The 26463-nt window shown below is 41.2% G+C and overlaps 1 protein-coding gene across 8 annotated transcripts in view; it reads right to left on the bottom strand.

Moving 5' to 3' along the window:
- Positions 1-26110, bottom strand: part of EZH1 (enhancer of zeste 1 polycomb repressive complex 2 subunit) — a 28497-nt gene extending 2387 nt beyond the window's left edge. The window contains exons 1-20 of one of the 8 annotated variants that reach the window (XM_079132762.1): positions 26080-26110; positions 20350-20440; positions 19562-19689; positions 19122-19250; positions 17748-17867; positions 16184-16304; positions 14778-14954; positions 13679-13781; positions 13041-13204; positions 12587-12678; positions 9019-9199; positions 8232-8428; positions 6780-6871; positions 5810-5850; positions 5094-5219; positions 3506-3684; positions 2355-2450; positions 1846-1927; positions 862-942; positions 127-211 (exon numbers count right to left, since the gene is read on the bottom strand). In XM_079132762.1, the coding sequence (XP_078988888.1) occupies positions 127-211; positions 862-942; positions 1846-1927; positions 2355-2450; positions 3506-3684; positions 5094-5219; positions 5810-5850; positions 6780-6871; positions 8232-8428; positions 9019-9199; positions 12587-12678; positions 13041-13204; positions 13679-13781; positions 14778-14954; positions 16184-16304; positions 17748-17867; positions 19122-19250; positions 19562-19678 (2183 nt within the window). In that variant the 5' untranslated portion in view covers positions 19679-19689; positions 20350-20440; positions 26080-26110. Of the gene's footprint in view, positions 1-126; positions 212-861; positions 943-1845; positions 1928-2354; positions 2451-3505; positions 3685-5093; positions 5220-5809; positions 5851-6779; positions 6872-8231; positions 8429-9018; positions 9200-12586; positions 12679-13040; positions 13205-13678; positions 13782-14777; positions 14955-16183; positions 16305-17747; positions 17868-19121; positions 19251-19561; positions 19691-20346; positions 20441-22098; positions 22234-25593; positions 25715-26079 lie in introns of those variants that run through there. The other 7 variants (XM_079132761.1, XM_079132758.1, XM_079132757.1 and 4 more) reach the window with 7 other exon arrangements.
- Between the last annotated feature and the right edge of the window lie 353 nt (positions 26111-26463).

Genomic DNA, 26463 nt, shown 5'->3' with positions numbered 1-26463 from the left:
GCAGTTTTCAACAATATGTTTCTGAGGCGCTCAGACTCTCTCCTTCATCCGATGTACCCACAGTAAGCCCCCCAAATCAATTCCCACAGCTACCTCTTCCCAAGGATCACTGATGACCCTCCTTACCTATAATCAAAGAAGAGCTCTTCACCAGCCTGAATTGCCCTCTTGGCAAAGATCCCAATCCGATGATCTCCATTCACCATGACCACTGCAATAGGATAAACCCAAGGCTAGGTTCCGAGTCAATGCAAGTAAATATCAAGAGGATTCTGGGCTGATTTTCTCTAAATTCTCAGTGGAATCAAATGGAATTAGTGAGTAGTCACTGAAAGTAGTTGTCTCTATGCTTTTGGATCTGTTATTCTGGCTAGAGATATGGGGAAAGAATTGTCTTTTTTTTTTTTTTTTTTTGGTACCAGGGATTGAACCCAGAGGCACTCAGGTATGGAGTCACACCTCAACCCTTTTTATTTTTTATTTCAAAACAGGGTCTCACTAAGTTGCTGAGATTGGCTTTGAACTCCCAATCCTCCTGCCTCGGCCTCCTGAACTGCTGGGATTACAAACACATACCACACTGCACCCAGCTTTTTTTTTTTTTTTTTTTTCCAGTGCTGGGGATTGAACCAGGTCTTCAGGATAAGAATTATCTATAAATCACATTTATGGGAAGTGTTTTTTTGTAGTCAGTGTAAAAAGCAGATTATAAAACAGAGAGGGGGTGCCTAAAACGATACCAGATATTAATCATGATTATCTTTGGACAAAAAAGTAGCTATGAAAATTGAACACTGAATAGAAATCAGAGTAAACAAGGTATCCACCCTGAGCCTCTCTCCCAGTTCACTGAGAACTCACCTTTGGCATAGCAGTTGGGGTTCACTGAATGGTTTGCAAATCGAATTTTGTTTCCTTTCCGGGTTGCATCCACCACAAAATCTGTAAGATGTAAATCAAAGAAGATCATGAGGGCACCAGGAAACTCCACACTTCTTTAGCCTGAATTTAAAATCACGTAACAGGTAACAGAAACAATTTTGTGCAATGGAAATTTGAAGCCTTGTGTAGTTAACAGGATATGTGAAAAGCACCAAGTCTGAGAATTCTGCTTCATGTGGGCACTCTCCCTTTAGGTTCCCCATCTTGATTTGAATTACTAATCTTCTCTCCTCATCTATTTGGTAGGTCCCTCCCTCCTTCCCTCCTTCTTTCCATCTTTTGGTACTGGGAACTGAAACCAGGATCTCGTACATGCTAGGAAAGCACCGAGCTACATCCCCACCTCTTTCTAAATTGTATTTTGAGGCTGATTTCACTAAGTTGCCGAGGCTCAACTTGTGATCCCACTGCCTCAGCTTCCTATGTAGCTGGGATTACAGGTATGCATCACAGTGCCCAGGTGTAGGGTGGTTTCTGATGTGGAAGTGTTCAATGTTCCTATTCCAGACAACTCCAAAATGGAGATGCTCCCAAAGCAAGTGAACCATAGCCTGCAGGGTCTCTGAGTTTGACCTGGCTCAATGCATCTGTTGGAAGATTCAGAGGTGATCTGAACTTGGACTAGAGCATAGGCAACTTGACAGAATTCCTGCATAAGCCAAGCATGATGACACATGCCTGTAATCCCAGCAGCTCAGAAGGCTGAGGCAGGATGATTTCAAGTTCGAGGCTAGCCTCAGCAACCTTGCAACTCAGTGAGACCATGTCTTCAAATAAAAAAATAAAAAGGTCTGGGGATGTAGCTCAGTGGTAAATCACCTCTGGGTTCAATACCCAATGCTCTCCTCTCAAATACCTGTACAAGACCACCTTGGGAGGACAGAGAAAGATACCAAGTCATACCATTGTTGAGGTTGAAGAGGAAGCTGGACATGTATTTGTCATAGACTTTCCCTCGTCGATCAGCCTCATCCTGAGAGATGAGCTGGAGAGATAGACAAGGAATAAATAAGGGATGTCAGGCTGTCTGCTTAGGGCATGGCACCCCTGCCCCTAGAAAGGGCTGAGAAAAGGCAATGTCACCTATAGGTGCTCACTGAATATCTTAAGAATTGTAGGACAGAGAGCCCAGCTCATGTTGTTCCCACTGACACTCAGGCTGAACAGCATTCAGGCCAAAGAGAGCCCCCCACTGCCCCCACTCCCTCGTGTGGTCTGAGATGACAAAAAATATTGAAGAACAGTGGTTTGTTTCAGGACTGCAAACAGTTCTGCGGGATCCCCCGAGAGGCCACATGAGAACTCGGCTGAGTTATTTAGAGATGAATTCACAGAAGGCTGGCCCACAGAAAATCAGAGTTTCTTATCAGCATCTCCCCAGCAAGAACGTGGGCCAAACCCATAGCACTCACCTCGCCACAATATTCAGAAATGAATTCGTTCTTCTGCACAGACTCCTTAATGAAGGTGCCCCATCCGGCCACATCAGAGGGGGCCAGCAGCAGGTGCTGGGGAAGAGTCAAAGCTCAGATGACAGGGCATGTGTGAGCAAGTGGGTGTGCATGCTGAATGAGCACGTGTGTTATGGGGGCCAGTGGAAAGAACTAGCAACTGTTAAGGGGATCTGAAAACAGAAAAAAGGTCTAAGCTCTTCTGTTCTGGTGGGGGGAGAAACAAGGAGGGGAGGTGGTGAAAGGAAACAGAGACATGTCTTCCTCTAAGCTGGGGCATTCACTGCTACGTTGGAGGTAAAAATGGACAACATGAGGGCTAGGGACATAGCTTAGCATTAGACCATTTGCCTGGCATGTACAGGGCCCTGGTTTTTTTTTTTTTTATTGTTCCACTTATATTGTAAACAAATGGAGTACAACTTGTTTCTCTGGTTGTACATGAAGTAGAAGTGTACCATTTGTGTAATCATACATTTACATAGGGTAATGGTGTTTGATTCATTCTGTAATTTTTCCCTTCCCCCCACCCCTCCCACTCCTCTTTTCTCTCTATACAGTTCCTCCTTCCTCCATTCTTGCCTCCCTCCCACCCCCCATTATGTATCATCATCCGATTATCAGTGAGATCATTCACCCTTTGGTTTTTTGAGATTGGCTTATCTCACTTAGCATGATATTCTCCAATATTCTCCAACTGCTCATCCATTTGCCTGCAAATGCAGGGCCCTGGTTTTGATCCCTAGCACCACAAAAGGAAAAAAGAAAAGAAAAAGGACATTAATGGGGACTCTGTTCCTCTGATCAGTTCAAGGGGTCACTTTTTTTTTTCTTTTTAGGTTGCTGATGGACTTTTATTTTTATTTATTTGTATGGGGTGCTGAGAATCAAACCCAGTGCCTCACACATGCTTGGTGAGTGTTCTACCACTGAGCTACAACCCTAGTCCAAGGGGTCACTTTTCTGATTCTTTACTAGGACAGAAATTTATTAATTTGGCAATGTGTGTACATTAGGACTTATCAAGCACTGCTAAGGAGCCAGGGAAAAAGAATGCCTAAGACTGCTGTGTCTCTCCTACTCCATCACCTGGATCCGCACAAAGGCCTCACCTTCTTGAGACCACGCTGGATGCTACAGTTCTTGCAGGAGACCACCTTGCAGTCCCAGTGCTCTGAGGCCCCACAGGTGAGGCACAGGTCAGGATCACACTCTCTCACTGCCAGATAGCAAGGACACTGCTTGGTATTGCATTGGGTCTTACAGCGACAGCCTGGGAAACGATTCTGACCTGGGTGGTGGGACAGGTAAGGTTAGAGAAGAGCAGATCCATGCTGGAGCATTGGTTGAACTCAGAGACAGCAGAGAAGCACATGTGTTCAAGGGTGTTTGGCAAAAGAAGACAGAGGGTCCCTTCCCAGTGATCATACTTTTTTCCTTAGGAAATAAAGTGCCTCCCAACACTCAAGCCTCTGAGACAAAAAAAGCAGGTGTGACCATTGAGAAGTATCTCCCCATCCTATTCCCACCCCATCCCTGAATTTGGAAGGAAGGTGAAGAGAGCCCCAGAGAAAATGAAATCAGTGCTTTTCACTGGTAAAATCTCATCATCAAAACAAGCATCATTTTGAGAACAGAATGCATCCGTTTTACACCATCCTCCCCCACCCACAGCCCTCGCCAGCATCAACATCTCTCTGCTGCGGCCAGATCAGTATCTTCCCTTTGTTAGGAGATAGTTAGAGCGCAACTGCCTGGGCACTACCTTCTGCAAGCTCTGGGGGCTGCCACCAACTGCTCGGCCCCACCTGAGGAGTGGCATGGCAGGGTAAGACATGAGAGAACACCTTTTAGATTTTGCTGACATCCAGGCCTGTATCTCCTACCTGATATTAAAACTTCAGCTAATATATGAAAACAGACATAAACAGAATTGTGACCTAAAAATTTCTGAATTGAAAAAAAAAATTTTTTTTTGAGACAGGGTCTTACTATATAGCCCAGGCAGGCCTTGAACTCCTGAGCTCAAGAGAGCCTTCTCTTCTCAGCCTCCCAAATGCTGGGATCATAGGCACGTACCACAGCAACCTGGCTAAAACATTTTAAAAATAATACCCTGAAAAAAGGAGACTGTGGCTACACTTTGAGGAAAAATATTCACTTGTTTCTTAATTCTCCCCTGGAAAGTAAAGTTGAGAAATTTTTCCCGTTTCTATTTGCTGCTTTTAGAATCATGATCCTAAGGGCTTTTCAAAATAACCTTTCCAGTTAAGATCAGTGGTATGGCCTGTTGTCCCAGCTACTTGGGAAGCTGAGGCAGGAGGGTTGCTTGAGTCCGGGAGTTCTTGGCCAGCCTGGGTAATATAGTGAAAACTGTCCTTCCTTCCCTCCCTCCCTCCCTCTTTCCCTTCCTTCCTTCCTTCCAAGAGGTGGGTGCTGGGGATGGAACCCAGGGCTTTACACGTGCTAGACAAGTCCTATACCGCTAAGCTATATTCCTAGCCCCAAGACACTGTCTCTTGAAAAAAAGAAAAAAAAAAATCCTTTCCCAGCTTGAGCATCTTACTTTCCTTCTAGAATGTCTAAAGCACAGCAAAGGGAATACCAGAAGGCAGCAAAGGGGATAGGAAAGGAGTGTATCCTGGGCACCCTGAGGCCGACCATTTTGGTGGACTCTAAGGGAAAGCACAGCGCTCTTACAGTCTGGGTTGCACTGGCAGAACTTCTCACAGAAATTCTGAGTCATGATGCAGGGGCAAGTGCTGTCACAGGGACGGTCTGGGTGGTCACAGGGTTGATAGTTGTACACTTGTGTGGAAGAGTTATCTAGAAGAGAGAAGAATCAAACAGGACTCTGCTGTGACTCAGTTCCCTTGCTGCCTCCCCTCTCACTGCTCTAAGTCAAAGCAGGCTTGTTCCAACCATCACCTCGCACACACTCACAGCACCTGGAGTGAAAAGGCAACACAGATGACCGTAGTGCACGAACTGCAGTGGGGTGACCTGTTTTGTGGGCAGGGCATGGAGATGGTCTAAGATAACAGGGCAGCTATTCTGAACATTCAAAGAGGTCTGGAACCTGGCAAATGTCACACTAGGAAGCTCAGAGACCACAAGGCCCTTAACTCTACTTCATAAGAGGTCTTCTCAGCTGCAGTAAGAAGCTCAGCTGTTCTTAGCTGCTGCACAGAAACGTGCAATCTGCGGAAGCGGCCAGGGTCAACAACAAGTGCAGCTGTAGGTGGGGCAGGGTGATGACCACAGGCTGAGGCCTCAGACTGAACTACTGAAGAACACCCTGGGGGAAACAGAAGTCATGTTCCCTGGCCCTGTGCTGGGGATGGAACCCAGGGCCTTCTCCATGCTAGGCATGTGTTCTAGCTACCACTGAGCTATGCCTCCAGCCTGGAACTTACCTTTCTTCAGTTGAATTTTCCTGCAGTGTGCGGCCCACAACCTGAAAGAGAGGGGATGGGTCTGGGTCACAGACCTGGGGAGTTCTGTCAATGCAGGCAAATGACAGTGTGACCTGCTCTGAAGGGCTCTGGTAATAGTGAAATATCTTCCCAAAATCCCTTTAACAGGAGGCCCTCTGCTTTGGTACACAGAAGCTAGGACTCATCTTAAATCCAGTTGGACTATGCTGTAAGATTTAAATTTAACACAACCCTCTTCCAAACAAAAAGAAAAAATAAAAACTCAAATGTATATGTCTATGATAATGTTACTGTTTCTCTCACTCCACTTTCTCTCCACCTGCCTCTTGGTGGAGGTGGAGATGCAGGGGAGTTTCAAGACAGGAGGTGGGAAAGCCTTTCAGGAATCTTCTCTGAGTGAAGAAACTGAAAGGGAGGAGCCACAGGGGCTTCAGTATCTAGAACTGGCATCAGCTCCTTCCTTCAGTAAGTGACAGTCATGAGGGAACTGAGCCAGGTAGAGTGCTGAATTAAAAAAAAAAAAATTTCCAACCCTAAATAAAGACTGTCTACATGACAGCATTGTTAGATAAACAGCACATTCTGAAAACAAAGAAAAGGAATAAACTCTGGTCAGAGTTAAGAAACAGGGAAGGGGGTAACTAATGACCCAACAAGGAAAAATGGCTTCAGGGTATAGCCATGGGCCCCACAGGCCAGAAGTTTAAATGGAAAACCATTTAAACTATCTCAGGTCCAGTCTGCAGCATGTGGGGTCAGGGGACAGGGTTGGTCCAGGCACAGGCACTTAGGTAGCACTGAGAATTCTGGCCCTCAGCCATGTGCTGTTGAGCAGATGGGCACACTCGGCCCTGTTCACTGGCCTACAGGGAGGCAGGTGGGAAGCCCAATGGGAGGTCAGAGCACAGAGAACAGCCTGCCCATAAAAGGTCCTTCGTCCAACCCTTGCCTGTGCTTTCTTTTCTTCTTCTGTGAGGGGTTCATGAGCTCATCTGTTGGTAGCTTCAGGATAAGTGATTCTTTCACTGCAAACTGAAAGACCTGGAAGAGAAATCCAACAGGGCTCATCACACCTTCTGGAGCTAGGTGGTCAGGTAAGGGGTCCAGTCATATGCTGGGCTTGTGAGAGTTCTCGAGAATTTACAGACAGATGATTGGGCATCTTTTCAGTTAGGGACAGACACGAGTCCCATTGGACATGGGGTCCTGGCTCTGAAGTTAATTCTGAATCACTCACCCTAACTCAGAAATGGAGAGATACTGAGCACAATACTGCCTTCCCTGATCAGCATCTTTCTGCCAAGCCACAAAGGGACTGCGTCTTACCATTTGTGTCTGCCTCTTTTAGGAAGGGCAACTGCCTGTGCATTGTGTAACTGAGGGTAAGACCTTGGACTAGGCTTAACACTAGCTCCCTCTGTTGGCAGAAAGATGCCAGAGTCTTGACAATTTCAGCAGAACAGGGTCTGAGGAAGGTTCTCCTTTAACCTTCCTTGCTGATAGCACTCATTTTTAGCTTTTTTCTTCTTTTTCTCGACTATATGTGAAAATTATAAACATTGTCCAAAAAATACAGGATTTTTTTTGCATACAAATCTATAGACTTTAAGGTTAAAAACCTGTGCCTCAAGGAAATAGGTATTAGCTTCAAAATGAAAGCACAGGATCCTTTAACCCATGATTATATTAACTGTTCTAAGTAAAGAAGTATGAAAAAAAGGCCACAGAGATACCTCTAGAAGTTAGGGAGCCATGTAAGCAGAGTTCCAGCACTAGGATTCCCTTCTTGCTGGACAGACTGGCCTGAACACCTGACTCCTGCCTCTATTCTTCACTGTCTTCTCTCTCACCAGTCTTTTCCTGTCTCCAGAGCATTAGTGGCTGCTATCAACTGCCTTTCCAGTGATGGCATGAGTGAAAAGGCTGAGGCCTAGGCCCAGTTATTGGAGCTGGTGATTAGAAAATCTAGTGATAGGAAATCTGGAGAATAAAGGATGTGAGGTGGCTGATGGAGGGAGCAGCAGCAGTAGCAGTTGCAGGAGTGTGCCACTAAGAACACCCACAGGGAGACCAGAAGTCCCTTCTAGGAAGGGCGTACATGTTTAGAAAGGAGGCTGGGAACCAGTACAAGCAGCTCAAAGAAAATAGGACCACACAGAAGGTTTAAATAGTGGCTAGACACAGAAATAAGAATTTGGCAAAGAAAAGAGTAGATTCCCAAGCATTGTTAGGCCTGGCATTTATAGAAGGGCCAAAATTTGGGACCCAGAAGCATAGGCCCACAAAAGACTGAACCTAAGATAATTTCTCTACAGAGACATGACCTCAGGTGGCAAAAGGACAACAAAGCAATGGGTAAAAGGAAGACCCATATTTGTTCTGCTACTGTCAGACATAGTACCTGCTTGCATGTCTTCGTTCCCAGAAGCCTGGCTATAGAACAGAAGTTGTTGAAGTATGTCCCATGGAAGACACGAAAGAGAGACTCTTCAGCCCCAGTCCACTCCACAGGCTCCGATGGGGCTTCCACTACACAGAGCTGAGGTGGGGCTGGACTGGCCTTCTGTTTTGTGGGGGTCTGACAGCGAGAGTTAGCCTCTAAGCAAGGAAAAAAGAGAAACAGAAGTGGAATGCAGTTGTCATTCGAAGCTTGTCATAAACTCAGAAGTATTTCATTCTACTTTAAAAGGCAGAAGTGTTAAGAATAAAAATAGTCCCCATCTCCACTGCTTATAGGCGCACCTGTGGAAAGAATTAACAATTTTAAAAAGGTAGAAATATTAAGAGTTGGGGTTGGGAAATAGCTCAGTGGTGAAGTGCTTGCCTGGCACATGCCAGACCTTGGTTTTGAACCCCAGCACCAAAACCAAACCAAAACACAAAACCCCAAAGAAGTTTTAAGAGGCAGGCAGTGGCCAGGTTTGGTAGAACACATGTGTAATTTCAGCTACTCCAGCTACTCGTGAGGCATGAGTATCATAATTTTAAGACCAGCCTCGGCAACTTAGTGAGATCCTGTCTCAAAAATAAAAACATAAAAAAAGTTGGGGATGTGGTTCAGTGATAAAGTACCCTTGGGTTCAATCCCTAGTGCCAACCCCCTTCCAAAAAAAAAGATTTAGGCAGTGATCCTGGGTTTACCAGTCACTGCAATGGAAAGAAAATATCTTCATTTCTTTTCACTGTACCTGATGAACTGGAGGCCCAGTCATTGCCTGTGTCCCTGTCACTGTCCCCTTCTTTAGTCTCAGCCACAGCTGAGGCTGAAGTGTTGGAGCAGGAAGCACTGACCACGTGGTGCCTTCGCCGCCGACGCCCAGAGCACTTGGAGCGAGGGTTATGGAGCATCGCGTACTCCTTCGCTCCTTCCTGCAGTGGATACATTACAGGTAGGAAATAGGAACAGGCCCAGAGTCACCATATTGATGCCATTATCATAAAACTTTATCTTCATCAACATCTATGCAATGATACTGTCTTTTTTTTTTCCATCTGTACCATATAAATGTGACCATATTATAATGACACAGCTGCTTAACAAGCATTTTAAGACTTAAAAACTTATACCTTTTTCACAAAAGGGTTGTCCTATAATCCTAAAAAAAATATAACCTATGTACCTATGCACCTTCAACTTTCCAGGAAGTCATATCTGAAATTAATTCGCATGTTAACTGCTTGGAATTTGAGATCACATTCTCCTGATGAGGAAATGAGGTTCAGAGAGGGAAAGACACCTGCTTGAAAGTATACAGCTCAGTGCTCCAGAGTAGATACAAGAGACAGACTGGGTATCCGCCACCACTCTTCACAATCTACATACTGCTTCTGTTTCAATAATAAATGTTTAATCCTTCAAGTTTACACTATTACTACTTCATTTTGAAACTTCTCCCCAGAAACTCAGAATACCATTTCACTATCTTTTAACTATGCCTTTTTTTTTTTTTTTAAAGGCCAAATAACTCAGTTGGGTCATTTCCAACTGGAAGACTTGTTTTCCAAAGCCTTCTGGTTGTTTCTGAAAACTAAATATCCTGTAAAGATAAAGATTAAAAATCACCCGGGATATTTGGAATAATACATGTAGGTCCTAAAGGAAATTCCAAAAAAGATGTTTTGAAATTAGTTGACTCTGATAGCACAAGTCTATACTACAATTTGAAATCCTCAGAATCATTGTTATTCTTTTTTTTTTTTTCTTTTTTCTTTTCTTTTTTGGTGGCATTAGGGATTGAACCCAGGGCCTCCAGGGCCTCCAGGGCCTCACATAAGAGTTATGTCCCCAGACCTCATTTATAAAGTTTTTTTAACCAAAATGGTTAACAAATAAAATCAAGCTTCCAGAGGAGCAAGTTAAGCGACACTCTGAGAAAATAACAGACAAATCTAGAGTATGAGTCATCCTACAAGACAATCAACCTGAAACTTTCAAAAAGAAGAAAAAAGTGGTGGAATTATTTGAGATCAAAAGAACAAAAATATAGCCGGGCAAGGTGGCACATACCTGTAATCCCAGCAACTCAGGAGGCTGAGGCAGGAGAATCACAAGTTTGAGGCCAGCCTCAGCAACTTAGCGAGACCCTGTCTCAAAATAAAAAAAAATAAAAAGGCCTGGGGATGTGGCTCAGTGGTTAAGTGCCCCTGGGTTCAATCCCTGGTATCAAAAAACAAAAAACAAAAACACCAGAAATACATAATAACCATGTGATGACTGATTGGATGGTTCTAGTTTGAAAATAAAAACCCAAACAGAAATTCTTGGGATAGCTGAAAAAAAGGAAATAGACTGCATAGTAGTTGATATTATAAAATTCTTATTAATCTTCTTAAGTGTAATAGCAGGATTATGTAAGAGAATGTGTTTATTTTTAGGAGATGCATTTGGAAATATTTAACAAAGAAGCATCACAATATTGTTTCCAAATGGTTCAGCAGAAAGTACACAAACACAAATGCATGGATGGGGCTGGGGGTGTAGCTCAGTGACAGAGCACAAGATGAGCATGTGCAAGGCCCTGGGTTCCATCCCCAGCATCACCGCCCCAAAGACAAAAACAAAATAAAACCCCCAAGTATATGAATAAGGTAAGTATGGAAAGCACATTTCAAATCCAGGAAGAAGATATCTTTCAACTTCTTTGCATAACTGAAAATACTATTAATAAAAAGTTGGATAATACTTGATTTCTCTTCACTAAATAAATCTTTACTTTTTACTACGGAGAGGAACAACTCAAGTTTCTAGCTAATTTTCTGAGGCCTTGCTGTGACATGGTCATCTTGTTACAATTAAAGACATTATCCTTCAGAAAAAAAAAAGCTGGGGGAAAGTAGTCCTAAACTGTATTTAATTATGTACTTATATCTAACAAGTAATAAAAGAAAAGCTGTGCATATATATATATATGTATATCTGTAAGTTATGCGCACATACACACACACACACACACGCACACACACACTAGGGTTACTGGCAACAGTATTATAGTACACATATGGGGTTCCAGAGTGACAACTGAGAGAAGGAAAACGCCCTTTTGGGCTACATAAATGCTGGCAAGTTGATGTAACTTAGTGCAATTAAAAAAAAAAGCAAGGAGTAATTTAAAAAGCATGGAGTGTGGAGTTGGACGAGGGCTTGACTCTCACTGCTGCCACACCACTGACTTATTAACAAACTCTGGGCATAATATGTAACTTCTATAACCCATAGTCCCTTCCACCACAGAGAACTGCTATAAGGGTCTAGCGTGGTACTTGGCACATAGAAAGGAATCAATACGTTAGGGAAAAAATAAATAAGATAAAGTCAATTTATTTTCTTTATTCTTCTGATCTTATACACATAGTCTACTTTTCAGATGAATACCAAATAGTAGTCTATTTGGTAATACAGGTATGTGCCACCACAACAGTTGTATAACTTAACTTCAATCGTTGGCAGAAATTTTACCAAGGTATTCTATTCAACCTTTTGTGTAGAAAGTCAAATACTTAAACAGATCAACTCTTCTATTTTCTTCTAGCTCTCAGTATACTGTGCCTCCCCCCGAGATAAGCAGGACAATTTACACAGTCACAAAAGGTCTGTCCATCAGAGAGGGTCCATCTGGTTGATATAGTAAGACATCAGTGCCTTCATGTGTTCTTCCCCCTATGGTTACATGCATTTAAAGGAAGACAGAAGGGACTAAGATTGTGGCTCAGTGGTAGAGCACTTTTCTAGCATGTGTGAGGCACTGGGTTTGATCCTCAGCACTGCATATAAATAAATAAATTAAATAAAGGTATTGTGTCCATCTACAACTAAAAATATTTTAAAAATAAATAAAGGATGACAGAAAAGAAAATAAAGTGCATACCACCACTCCCTACTGTTTGCTCCAATTCTTTTGTTCTGTTTTATCTGTGGTGCTGGGGATCAAACCCTGGACATTCATTATTCTAGGCAAGTGCTCTAATACTGACCTCACACCCAGTCCTCTGTGCTTCAATTCTAACAATAAATTTTAGACTCTGATATCTAAGTAGATGATACTGAGAGCAAGTAAACCTTTAATATTTTTCAAATTTTACTCCATCAGAACAACTGTTTCTAGTGAGCTCCTTAAGAGCAGAAGCCATGTTTTATGACCCCAGGAATGCTGTGTACTGCCTCACTTGGCTTGTGTTCCCAGAAGCAGAAAGCCCAGGGACCATTTCCTGCTCAATTTTAAACAGACTTAACAATGCCAGAACAGTTTAAGAACCTACCAGCAAAAGGAAGCAGTCTGTGCCACATGGTTCTGGTTCAATCTTGATTTCTTTGTTCTTGCGTTTATATACATTAGGAGTGGCATGAAAAGCTGAAAAAGAAAAATTGTAGTGTTTCCAATGGTCTAACAGAACTGAGTTAGGGAGCTATTGTAGGGGTTGGAATTTAACAGTACCCATCAAGGTACACAAAATTTAGACATTTTCTATATCAACACAATTTTTTTCAAAGTTAGGAGGTGCTCAGGGACAAAGAGGTTGCTGATTGGTTTGTCCCTATCATTCAAAGCATGTTGCACTGAAACTGAACAAGTGAAAACAATTGTCCTTTTGTGAAACCCTCATCAGATCAGAGGCCAGGAACTTCATATGGCAAAACCAGAGCAAACGGAAGGAAGGGAATAGTGGCAGGGAAGGGAAAGAGGAGAGCATGTCAAACAGTAGCCACACTCACGGTGAAGGAAGCAGTCGTATTTAAAGCAGCGCCGGCAAAAAAGTGTGTGGAAGGAGTGCAGAGACTGTTCCCGCTGCACAGACTTGGCATTGGGGCCATCAATGTTGGGTGTGCACTGAGGCGGAAGTGCATTGGGGTCTGACATCTCTGTTAGTTCTCGATACCTATTTAAGAAAAGAAAGAGAAAAGTTCCTCCAAGGGAATGTCTCCACCTTGAAAGTGCAGACTGGGTATCAACAGTCACCCAGGCCTGGTCTGCTAAGGAAGGTTGGGTATTTTTATGGGTCTGGTGGATGAGGGGACAGTGAATAACTAAGTGGGTACACCACTGTAATTATGCAGGACCAGACATGTGTCTAAAAGTAAGGGGAGGGAAAGATTTGATCAGCAGTGCTGAAGAAACTCTCCCCAAAAATAGCGCAGGAAAAGTTCTCTGTCCAGACTTACTCAAAGCCAGCACGCAGTGATCCTTAATATGTCAAGGGGGCATTTAGAGGTAATAAGCAAGAAATAACCAGAAGTGCAGGCAAATCGTAATAAATTTACCATAAACAAGTTTTTTATTAACCTAAAAACAGACTTGAATAAACGTTTTGTCCGAGCAAAACATATGGCCTAAGTGGGACAGCTTTCCCTACCTCTCCTTCATGTCATCCGGGACACCATTCTCAGGGAACATTGAGGCAATGGCACTGAAGATCATGTCATTTGGGAACTGTTTCTTGGAAGTCTTTTTATTGCCTGAATTTGAAATGACAAAAAACTCTTGAGTGCTACTATTAGAGCATGCAACAAAGCTGTTTGACCTCTTCCCCCTTTATCCTAGCATTTTGATTAGAACAGGTTTGTTAACCTTAACCACAGACTACATATTGATAACAAAATCCACAGACACTGTTAGAATCTGGAGGTAAAAAGCAGTTTCCAAGAGGAGTCCTGAAAATATAAGAATCCTATAATAATGTTAATGCTGAAGAACAAGATGGATACCATAACTATTTTATAGTAAGAGAGGTACTATATCCCCGAATATATAGTATCATTAAGTAATGTACAGTGTAATGAAGCAATTAAATATTGGATTAATTTAAATAAACATAAGTGACACGGAAAAATGCTGATATAATCAATTAAACAAAAGAGTTAAAACTTTATACAGAGTACAATCCAAATATGGCATAACATAAACATGTTGATTTACGTGAATACATTTTTAAGTCCAGAAGGAAATATTAATCTGGTTATTTCTACAAAGCAAGATTGTTTCCTTCTTTATTACTTTCTAAATTTTCCAAACACATTACTTGCATATTTAGAAATAAATTATGATTTGTAAGTTCTACTTTCTTCTTCAGCTAGACTAATAGCCAACTTAAGTTATTGGTTAAAGATCATGTTTAACTTTTTGGAGGGGGGTGGTATTGGGATTTGAACCCAGGGATGCTTAACCACTGAGTCATATATCCAGCTCCTATTATTTTTTATTTTGAGAAAGGGTCTTGCAAAGTTACTTAGGGCCTTACTAAGTTGCTGAGGCTGGCCTCCACTTGCGATCCTCCTGCCTCAGCCTCCTGCGTTGCTGGGATTATAGGCGTATGCCACAACAGCTGCCATGTTTAACTTTTAAGTGGACCAATGAGAAACACCAACAACCTTTAACAAGCAATACACTTTTTCAGGTTTCCCTTCTGCATCCCTGTCACTTTCAAAATGGAATATGGAAACAATGCTATGTACCTTCAATGGCATGTCGTTTTCTCTTTCTTGTTACTGGAAGATCTTCTTTGCTATCATCTTGCTTTCCATCTGAGGTGTCATTGTGGCCTTCCTCCTCCTCATCTGAGTATTGATTCAGGGCATCTACCAACTCCAAGAAAACAGCATCACTAATCAAGACAGATCCAGGGATCATCTCTGAAACACAAGGATTAGAAGGACAAGCAGTGGTTGCTTCACATTCCATTAGTCACCCTAGGCAGGTTTTCTTGTACTCACTCCTAAGGCACATATGTTACATAGGTGCATTTTCATATGAACAATCAGGGAACTGCAATCATCCGACTGACTCTCACAACTGCAACAGTTTAGCTAGCTGCCTGAGTAAGGAAACATCTATAAGCTTCATTTATTTACTTATTTATCTATTTATTTTTTTTGCACTGCTGGGAATTGAACCCAGGGCCTCATGCATGGTACACAAGCACTCTATCACTGAGCTACATCCCCTACCCATGTTTTATTCTTATTGGGATATTTTACTTCCTCAGTCATAGGTCAATTCTATATTTATGGCTCAAAATCTCAAAAAAGTATACCAACAATCACTAACAGGACAGAGAAAAGATAATAAAATTAAAATTCACTTGTTTTGCTGCTGATAGATGGACAGTAACTTCTCCAAATCAAAAGAGCATTTTTTTCCTAAAATCATACTTTATGGGGTTATACTACAACTTGAAAGAAAGTCTTTCAACACTAGGGGGTGCTGTGGATAAATAATGTATTTGAAAAGCATCACAAGGGGACCCACAATTGTCAAGAGTAGGTGGGGCTATTGGTTTGCAAACCCCTGGGTAGTCTCTCTAGCTCTTCTTACTTTATATATTGACAACCTTTTCTAGAACTACAACCAAGCCCAATGATTTGCTTTTAGAAAACTAAAGATATCTAAGCCTATTTCTTGGAAATTCAGAGGATATTTGAATCAAAGTAGTATGACACAGAAGTTATGCTCATTGCCATTATGAGAGAATGGGAAATGAAGCACAAAATGGCGTTGGCTGGACTTATGGAAAACTTCTAAGAAATTTGCATAATGAACTTTCTTTCCAGCCACCAAGTACTAATAATCCTTCTGTGTCTCATCTCCTTTTAAAATTTAACTGGGATTTTTTTTTTTTTTTGTACTGGGGTTTAAACTCAGGGGCACTTTATGTACCATTGACCCTCATTTCCACTCTTTTTTATTTTGAGACAGGGTCTCATTAAATTGCTTAGGGACTGGCTGAGTTGCTGAGCTGGACTTGAAACTGTGATCATCCTGCCCTAGCCTCCTGAGTCACTGGAATTATAGGCCATGTACCACTGCACCCAGCAGAAGAGGCACTATTCCAAAAAAAGTTATTTTCTAAAGAACCCAGCACCTTCTTCACCATGGACTTTCCCATCATAGTTATTGATCAGCTCTTCAATGAAAGTTTCATCTTCTTCTTTTACTTCATCTCCCATGTACGGAATATTGCACAAAACTGTCTCATCTTCTACCTGAAATTAAACCAAATGTAATTCATTCCATGTATCTCCTCTTTTCTATTTAGTGGAATCTTTGCTGAGATTTTGTTTGTTTGTTTCTGAGTCTCCTGAAAATTCCTTTGATCACAGAGTTTACTGCATTTTAAAGACTAGTCATTTAATTTTGCCAATGAAATCTCACAAAGAAGGGGCAATGTTACTCTTAGGGAGACAAAAGTCAGTCTGGTTGATATTGACTATGTAACATTTACTTTAATATCAAGAGTGGTATTCCCACTAAAACCTAGAATTTGACAGCATGTTTATTTTTCAGAGTACTCCATCCATTATCTCATTGTACCCACTACACTTCTTTGTAAAATAGGTCTGAGCAACACCTAAAAAACAGTCAAAAGTCTCCAATTCCAATGTTTTTTAAAAATTTTATTTCTTCTTTCATATTTTTATTTCAATGGCTTTCATGAGTAGAAAGACAGATAAATGAAAAGGAAGGTCTCCACAGGTATGATTTACAATAGAACTAATAAAGAAACTGAGCAATCAAAATTTTGGGGTATGCTATGAAGCATAATGACTTTACAATAATAAAAAACATTATGATTACAACTCATGCCAATAATACTCAATCAGAACCTAAAGGCAAATGCAGAATAGGCTTTGGATATTTTCTGGCAATAAATAATACTCAAGGAGTGGGGCAAGGCACACAGCTGAGAACACAGTCATTTTTTTTTTTTTTGGAGGCGGTGCTGGAGATTGAACCCTAGGCTTTACACATGCTAACACACTCTACCACTGAGCTACAATTCCAGCCCCAACACACATTCTTAAATCCCCAAGTGCCAAATATATTTACTCTGAAGTTTTATTTAAAGAGATTACTCCCTTCTGTAGACCTATATTCTGTTCCTATCAGCAGTATGGCTATCTGTCATCAGACAGATGATAAGCAATAGCAGTATTTAAAGAGGACTGATTATCAGAACAATAAATAATCGTAGCAGGGTTAGTATAAAGTCCTGGATGAAAGGAATGTGTAACCATGTGCACCTCTGCTATCTTGGTCGCTTTCAAAGAATCTTGCCTTTAGAGGATTCAGACAGAATTGCTTCATCAGCAGGGAGTTGACAACCTGCTTAAGCCTCAAGAATCTGATTTAGACTAAATTTAACTGAATATAATGTAACAAAATTAGGCCAAAGTAGTAAGAGAAAATTGGAGTCTTGCCCAACCTCATTCATTTAAAGAAAAAAAAAAAACCAATTCAGAAGTATATTTTAGAAAGCATCAAAACCCAACACATTAGAAAAATTTACAATGTATATTTTTTAGAGTAAGTAAATTACAATAATGTGCCACCTGGTATATTCAAGCTTTTCCTAAGAGAAGCTTCAGCATATCAATATGAGAAAATTATATAGCTTAAACAACTGCCACAGTGTTTTCAATACATACCATAAAGTTCTGCTGGAGAGGGGACCAGGAATACATGATGGGAACCAATGCAACAGTGTTCAGAGACCTCATTAACATATGTTGGCTTGCAAATCCTGGGAAAATGCTCTCTATGGTACACTAAAATACAAGAAATGACATGAAAAGGAACAGGCAAGAACAAAACCCAAGAAAGAATTACATAGTTTCCTTCCAAAAAGAGCCCAATGTTCTTAGTGTTCTTGTAATATTCTCTCTCTCATTTATTTTTATTTTTAAAATTTGTGTGTGTGTTGATGGGAATTGAACCTAGAGTACTAGGCAAGCACTCTACCACTAAGCTACATCCCCAGCCCTTTTTATTTTGGTTTGAGACAGCGTCTCCCTAAGTCACCCAGGCTGGCCTTAAACTTGTGATCCTCCTGCCTCAGCCTCCTGTGTTACTGGAATTACAGGTGTGTGCCATCACACCTGGCCATCTCCTTATAATTCTTACAAATTAATAGGCTGAGGGGTTTTTTGGCACTGGCTCCTGTGGAAAGCAGGAACTGTCTCCTATTCATATTTGTATCCTCTACAGAGTCCGGCCAGCACTTGCCATACTCCTCTGATACTTATTTCAATTAAAACAGTTAATCTCCTTGGACTGTACACAATAGTAAAGGGCCTCTGAAAGTTCTAGAGGATGAGATGAAGATAAGGAAGTCTACCTGAGGACCTAAACTTTAAGACTTTGTTGTATAGGTGATGGGGACAGTACCCAGGGAAACAAAGTGATACCCTGCTTTGGGAAAATAATTGTTCGTGTTACACTATGTTTTTCTATTTTAAAATATTATCTAGAGAAACTAGAGTTCTCTTTTTAAATTGATAATTCAACTTAACAAATAAATTTACAATTAGGGATCAATATACTTCTGTCCACTATCCAGGAGCACTCCTTTCCCAATATCAAAGTACTTTGGAGTTAATGAAGTCATAGAGGTTGCTCTGGAGCTGGACACACAGTCCAGGAAAGCAGACAATAAATCTTTTAAAACATTTTTAAAAATTTTTTTAGTTGTAAGATGGTCACAATACCTTTATTTTACTTACATATTTGTAATGTGGTACTGAGATCAAACCCAGTGCCTCACACAAGCTAAGTGAGTACTCTACCATTGAGCTACAACCCCAGCCCCTAAATGTCTTTTTTTTAATGAAAAAAATCACAATTATTAGTTGAGGAGAAAAAAGGTGAAAAGATTATTCTTTACTGATTTACTATCCTAATTGTTCAAGGCAGACTCCAATAGCTGTGTCTATTTTACTTATTTATTTTCTAACAGAAAAATACAGAAAAAAACTTTATGCCCAAGGAAGAGGTGAAGGCCAGGTTCTGACTCCTGGAAGTACCTTTTTGAGAAAAGGATGCCCACTCACAGGCTTCATTGACTGAACAGGTTGGACACGAAGCTTCTTCCATTCTTCATTGAGAATTTGGGTTTTTTCTTGAACCTTTGCAAAATTTGCCACATATAAAGCCTAGCAAAGCCAAGAAAAAGATTAAGATATAAAAACACAAGTGAAAAAATTTCAAATCCTTGACATTGAATAAACATAATGAAATCTGCAATCTTTCGCTTGGGAACTATTTATTTATTTTACTTACTTATTTATTATTGGGGATTGAACCCAGGGTCTTATACATTCTCAGTCTATCTGTTCACTATCCCTTTCTTTTTGAGCCAGGATCTCCCTAAATTGCCCAACCTTTCCAACCTCCTGTCTCAGTCTCCTGAGTAGCTGGAATTATAGGTATGTGCCACCACACCCACTCTGGAACTATTTTTTACCTTTGCACCCATATTTGCCTGAAGTCGTTTAAGTTGTCGAAGTCGCATATATTCAGATTTCACTTTTCTTTTCCAGTAAGTGATACATTTGGAAGTTGGGGGATTTGGTATGTCCATTTTGCTGTAATCAAAGAGAAAGATGAGAATAGCATTTTATTGCCTGGAAATGAAGCATTCCTTAAATTTGAATAAGCATGGTAAATTATGTTTTCAATTCCACTAAACTTATTCATAAAAATATAACATTTAAGGAACTTAAATATATTAGTATAATAAAAAGTATCAATTTTTAAAAGATTTTATATGAGCAATTCCCTGTCCAATTGTCAAAATGCTTAGATTCTGTCCTCTTATGTGTGACTAATTTTAAATTAAGCTTTCAAGCTGGAGGGTAGCTCAGTGGCAGAGCTCTGTGCTTAGCACATGAGTCCCTTGGTCAGATCCCTAATACCACACACACACACACACATACCACAAAGTTGTCCCAGAGATATTAGAAATTTAGATTTCTTGGACAAGGGGAAAGCTATTCACCACTTTGACTAATAGAACAAAGTTCATATCCAAGCGCTTTATGGAAAGACCCACCCACCACAAAACTGTTACCTATCAAATTACCTAAATCTACTACATGTCTAGTAATAAAAGGTGAACTTAACAACAACATAATCTCATCTCCATGTCAGTAGCAAGACATATAGCAATTGGTAACACTGAAAGTCACATTTTTAAATATTGAAATAAAGGTTCAAAATTATAAAGGACACACTGTAATATACTTTACCTACTTTGTAGAATACCAGGGGAACTTCTGGATTTTATGATGTGTCTCTGTTCTTCAAAGGAATGGCCAGTCAAAAAGGCAAAATAAGTGTCCAGCTTTGCAAAGAAAACACAGTGATTTTATTCAATCAGTGTGTGTATTTAGACCTGATACCCTTAAGTAGGATGTTTCCCCAGACCTAGGAAGTCTTCCAGATCTCTGCTATCACAACTTTTAGTCAGGTCTCAATAATACTTGATGCTTTTATTATAGCCTTCCATTCACATGTATAAATACATTCTAAATATAATGCTTTTCTGGACTCATTTCTAGGCTTAGCCAGCAGGCCCAAAAAACATTAAATACATGTAAAAATTCAATAAGATGTACAAAATGAAGTTTTTACTCTGGATTAACTAGGTAAGTTTCTTAGGAGAACTAGTTTACTCATTTTACCTAACATTTTAAATTCCCCAAAAATATTACAAGAAACTATGAAAAGCCGAAATTTGAAATAGAAACTAAAGTTTCAGACTGTTTTTTAAAAATTTCCTAAAAGATACTTTTTTCTTTCAGAGTAGAATATCAAATTTTTTCTAAAGAAATATTTAAAAATGACCTATTAGGGCCTATAAAAAATGATTAGCACAAACAAGAAAACAATAAAAGTTAATCTACCACCACACATATGCCATAATCAGACCATGATTATAATATTTCTGTACATGAATTTAAAAAAAATGTTTTTGTTAAACTTGTGTATGTTGCTGGGGATAGAATTCAGGGCCTTCTGCATTACTGAGCTATACCCCAGCCCCATGCATATGGATTTTCAGAGTATACCTGAATGTTTTATTTAAAGAATCAAATGGAGTCACCGAATATGATATTAAATTTAGAGGAAACTTATAATTTTAAAAAAAATTTATATATATATTTTAGTTGTTGATGGACCTTTATTTTTATTCATTTATTTATATGCAGTGCTGAGAATCAAACCCAGTGCCTCACACAGGCTAGGCAAGCTCTCCACCACTGAGCCACAACCCCAGCCCTAAAGTTGTTTTTTGGATTTTGTTTGTTTGTTTTTTGAGATGGGGGTCTTACTATATTTCCCAGGCTGGTCTCAAACTTGTTGACTTAAGCAATTCTCTTGACTCAGCATCCTGAGTAACTGGAACTGTAGGCAAAGAGGCAAAGGCCACTGTGCCCAGTTTTGTTTTGTTTTTTGTTTTGGTAGTAGCAGGACAAACCCAAGGCCCTGCAGCCCACTCATATAATCCCAGCAACTCAGGAGGCTGAGGCAGGAGGATCACAAATTAGAGGCTACCCTTCTCAAAATAAAAAATAGAAGGGGTTGGGATGCAGCTCAGTGGTAAACCCCCAGTACTGAAATAATAATTAAATAAATAAATAAAGTTAAAGGAAAAAAGAAGAGGAATAGTAAAGAAGCAGAGAGATTTCTGTTTCCTACTAACCTAGACCAAGTGATTCAAGCCCTTAAAAACAGAATTATAGTCAGGTATGGAGGGACATGTCTATAATCCCAGCAACTCAGGAGGCTGAGATAGGAGGATTGCCAAGTTTGCGGCCAGCCTGGGCAACACAGCAAAACCCTATCTCAAAATAAAAAGGGTTGACCATGTAGCTCAATGGTAGAGCATCCCTGGGTTCATTCCCCAATACCACAAAAAAAAGAAAAACAAACAGACCAGAATTCCCTTGAGTTAAATATCTCTTTCTGGGGAAGGGAATGAAAGAACAACAACAAAACCTAAGAATCTGAATCCCAGTCAGTGTAGTCAGTGGTGCATGCCTGTAGTCCCAGCTACTGAGGAGGGTGAGGCAGAGGGATCACTTGAGCTCAGAAGTTCCTAATCAGCCTGGGCAACACAGCAACAACCCATCTCTTTTAAAAAAAAAAAAAAAAAAAAAAAGGAAGAAAGAAAGAGACTTTGAATTTCTAAGTGGGTTAAAAAAACTAAGCAAATTTCTTTTATCACAATTACATGATCTTCCTCTTAAGTCTTTTAAATATTTTTCACTCCTATATGAAATAGGGTCAAAACAGGGACTCTTTTTGAATGATAAAACTTTTTAAGAACATACATCACAACTGCAATCCCAGCTACTTGGGAGGATGAGGTAGGAGACTCACAAGTTCCAGGCTAGCCGAAACAGTGACACCTTGTTTCAAAATAAAAGGAAGCCAAGAGAGGAGGCACACACCAGTAATCCCAGCAGTTTGGGAGGCTGAGGCAGGGGGAATCATAGTTCAAAGTCAGCCTCAGCAATTTAGTGAGGCCCTAAAGCAACTTAGCAAGACCCCATCTCTAAATAAAAATATCTTAAAAAGGGCTGGGAATGTGGCTTAGAGGTTAAGCATCCCTGGGTTAAATCGACAAAAAAATAAAAATAAAATAAGAGGGTTCAGAGATGGTACTCAGTGGTGGAGTCCTTACCTAGCACGTACAAGGCTCGAGTTCAATCCTTGGTACCCATACACACAGAAAAAGGCCATATCTCATAATCACATGTAATATTAAGTGATTTATCATATAACTTCTGCCCCGAAAAACTTACTAGTAGTCTGCTTCAGGAAATGAAAAAAGGATTCAAATTCAGATAAAACTGCTTCTGTCAGAAACCTTAGGCGAGCTGGGTGTGGTGGCACAGGTCTATAATCTCAGCAACTTGGGAGGCTGAAGCAGGAGGTTCATAAATTTGAGGCCAGCCTCAGCAGTTTAACCAGATCCTGCCTCGAAATAAAAAATAAAAAGGACTGGAGATACAGCTCAGTGGTAATCCCCATTACTCGGGGAAAGAAAAAAAGAAAAAGAAAAGAAAGAAGACTTAGGCTATTTTTACTAAGACCCAAATGACTCAACTGTTATAAATTATAACTCGGAGACAACACAACCTCTTTTAAAAGTTTGTGTGTGTGTGTGTGTGTGTGTGTGTGCTGGGGATCGAACCCAGGGCCTTGTGCATGCAAGGCAAGCACTCTACCAACTGAGCTATCTCCCTAGCCCTTAAAAAATGTTTTTGAACTATAATCCCTCTCTCATTCCTTTTGGACTCATTTCTCTTTTTGAAACAGTAAACTTAAAGCAGATTGCTCCATTCATTTAAAACTGGAGATCAAACAAGAAAAGAACTTATTCTATCCATAGCTGCTGGGTGTACATATGGATTTCTTAGAGGAAATGGTCACAGGAAAATATCAATATTTTTATTAAAGGAGTTATAACTGAAATGTAATCTCCTATAATCTGTCAAGTCAGATGACAGGAAACACATCATAATAATCCAACAATTAATGCCACCATTTCTCATTTTTCTCAAGTGTTCTATTTGACCAGAGGAGTATATGCATACACATGAAAAAGGCATTGAGTTTTAACCAATAACATTGTAAAATAAGTCATACTTCCTCCTTTTACAATTAAAGTGATATTTGAATCTTTTGTGTCCATGAGTCAATATTTATTTCACTTGGCTTTTTAATGGGTCTTCAATGTCTCTAAATGTTTATTTGGCAGTTGGTCAGTTCCCACAGGGCATATGAGGAAGATGAAATATTCTGTAGGGAACAAATAGATGGTGTTTAAAATAAACACCTGAAGCACAGTCATAAGATGTCACAGCAGCTGGATCCCAACCAACGACTACAATATTAAAAAAAAAAATTAAAAATCAGCATTCACTAGAACATGTCTGGAGAGAAATAGGGTCAATGGGGTTATCCATCTTGGGGAAAGGGAGGAGCATACACATAAAAACACTTCATATTTCTTTTAGATCTAGTTTTTAGTTACTTAAACATGCAAAACCACTTATCTTCCAGTTAAGTACTATGACCTTTCATTATATTCATTTATACATTGAAGACAAAATAGGAGTCTGGGGTTGTGGCTCAGTGGTGAAGTGCTTGCCTGGCATGTGTGAGGCCCTGGGTTTGATTCTTGAAGCTGCATATAAATAAATAAATTAAATAAAGGTCCATTGGCAGTCAAAAAATATTTTTAAAAACCTGCCAAAACATATGCTGTTTAGGGACATAAGTCTTTATATAACTAATTCTAATAATGACAGTAAGATAAATAGCCCAACATGGAAAAATTAAACAGATACTTTTCCAAAAAATTTAGGAATGCCAAGTGCAGAGGCGCAAGGCTACAATTCTAAGTAGCTGGGATTACAGGAAAGTGACACATTTCAGAATTTTAAAGCTCTGCTTTAGCATCAACTTCCCAAATGGCTCACAAATATTCTGTTAGTGGCAGAACTAGGATCCATTATCTCCTGACTTTGGGTCCCAGAAATATTCTTACTACTTATTTATTCCACAAATATGTACTGACCAGGCATTAATTTAGGTGCTTTGGGGTACATCAGTGAATAAAACAGACAAACATCCCTGCTTTTTGGAGAACTGATTCACACTGTGATACTCCACACATAAATCTTGCCCACATTAGTATTGTAGATGGTCCTTTCTTCTGTCTTTGTTTTTAAGTACTTATCTTCTAACATACTGTCTCTGTGTAAGTCTGTCATCTCTTTCATCATGGTACACGTGGGAATCCCAGGGCTTTTTTAAAACAGGCAAGCTCTCTTAGAATTAGAGCCTTCTCAGACTGGAAACTTCATTCAATACTGAATTTCCTTATCTTAAAATCTCGGGTGGAGTATTTTTCTATTCAGAGGTATCACAGTAGCAAACATGGAAAAGGACTCACACTTTCAGCTCCATTCTTGTGCACACCCAATTATTCTTATAACTTGGCCCTCTTCTTTCATTTCACCCCTGCCAAGCCCTAGGCTTCAGATCTAAGCTATTCCGTTTATAATCCTGTATTTTCACCCATCGAAGGTCCATCCTCAATATTCCACTGGCGGCACAAGCATCCTTTCACGCTCCTTCCCCTCCCTGCCCCCGAAACAATTTCTCAGTAGTCATTTTTTGCCGAAATAAAAGTTTGGCCCACATTTTCTAACGGGTATGTCCCAAATACAACAGCTTTCTTTGCTCCAAGACACTTGCACTTATATCATTTGATACTCGGGAGAAGACTAGGGGTTGGCATAATTGGCGCCAGCCCAAGTCTGGAGGTAAGGAAGCTTCTTAATTCAGGGTTGGGATTGGGATAAGGCAGACGAGGCCAGAGAGGCTCCTGGAAGCAAAACGTAAGGAAGGGTTCTCTCTGCACTTGCGCTATGCTGAGAGTCACTGCCCACTTACACTTTGCGCCTTAGCCTCACTCACCTCGCTGTAGTTCCGGCCCTGTTTTTACTGTCATCCCTTCCTCAACATCCCCCCAAGCCATCGCAAGCTCAGCCTAGGTCTCTGGACTTTCCCGTGCCCAGCCCCAGATCCCCGGGAGTCCACTTAGCTAAGGGCCCCCGCAGGTGCCACCGCCCACCCGGGCCCTCTCAGCGCTGGGGCTCCCGCCCACCGGCCCACCCATCCTTCCAACGGGATTCCCCGTCTCGGGGCCCGCCCCCGCCGCTCCTCCTCCGGGACACACAGCCCTCCCAGCCTCAGACGCAGTCCTCGTCGGGGGCTCACTCGCTCCGTCCCCCAGATCTCCGAGCGGGGAGGGGCGCCCTGCTACCCGCGGCCAGGCAGGTAGTGTATCCCCTGGGTTCCTCCTAATTCCCAGATAACTTCGCCTTTCCCTCCCTCCTGCCCCGGCGGCGTTGTGCGGAGGCCCGGCCCCACCGCCCGGCCCGGGCTTGTTTACTCACTCACCCTCCATCCCGAGCCGCAGGGACCCGCCGCTAGGACGCTTGCGCGCCGCGGCCCCGCCCCCGCGCCACAGCCCCGCCCCGCGCCCCCTCGGGCGCGTGCGCGTTGAGCCGTCCGCGCCGCTTGGGTGGCCCGCCAGGTCGTCGTTCTTTGATCTTCAGCAAAGGGATCCGGAGAAGGAAAACGTCTGTTTGGCGCCAATTTTCCAGGACTTTGGAGGGTGAAGTGGTGGGTGGTATAGCCCAAGCCTGACTATTTCTAAGGTGGCACTGTCAGTGGAGAGGAAGGGCTCTGGGGAAACTTTCCAGTGCAACTGAAACCGTCTCGGAGACCTTGTAGAGCCCTGCACCGTATCCCTCATGCTGGGGACTAACCACATCTCACCTC

This window comes from Sciurus vulgaris, assembly GCF_902686455.1.
Source record: "Sciurus vulgaris genome assembly, chromosome: 3".
Lineage (NCBI taxonomy): Eukaryota > Metazoa > Chordata > Mammalia > Rodentia > Sciuridae > Sciurus > Sciurus vulgaris.
Note: the sequence above shows the minus strand (reverse complement) of the source record. Positions and strands in the feature narration are given on the sequence as shown.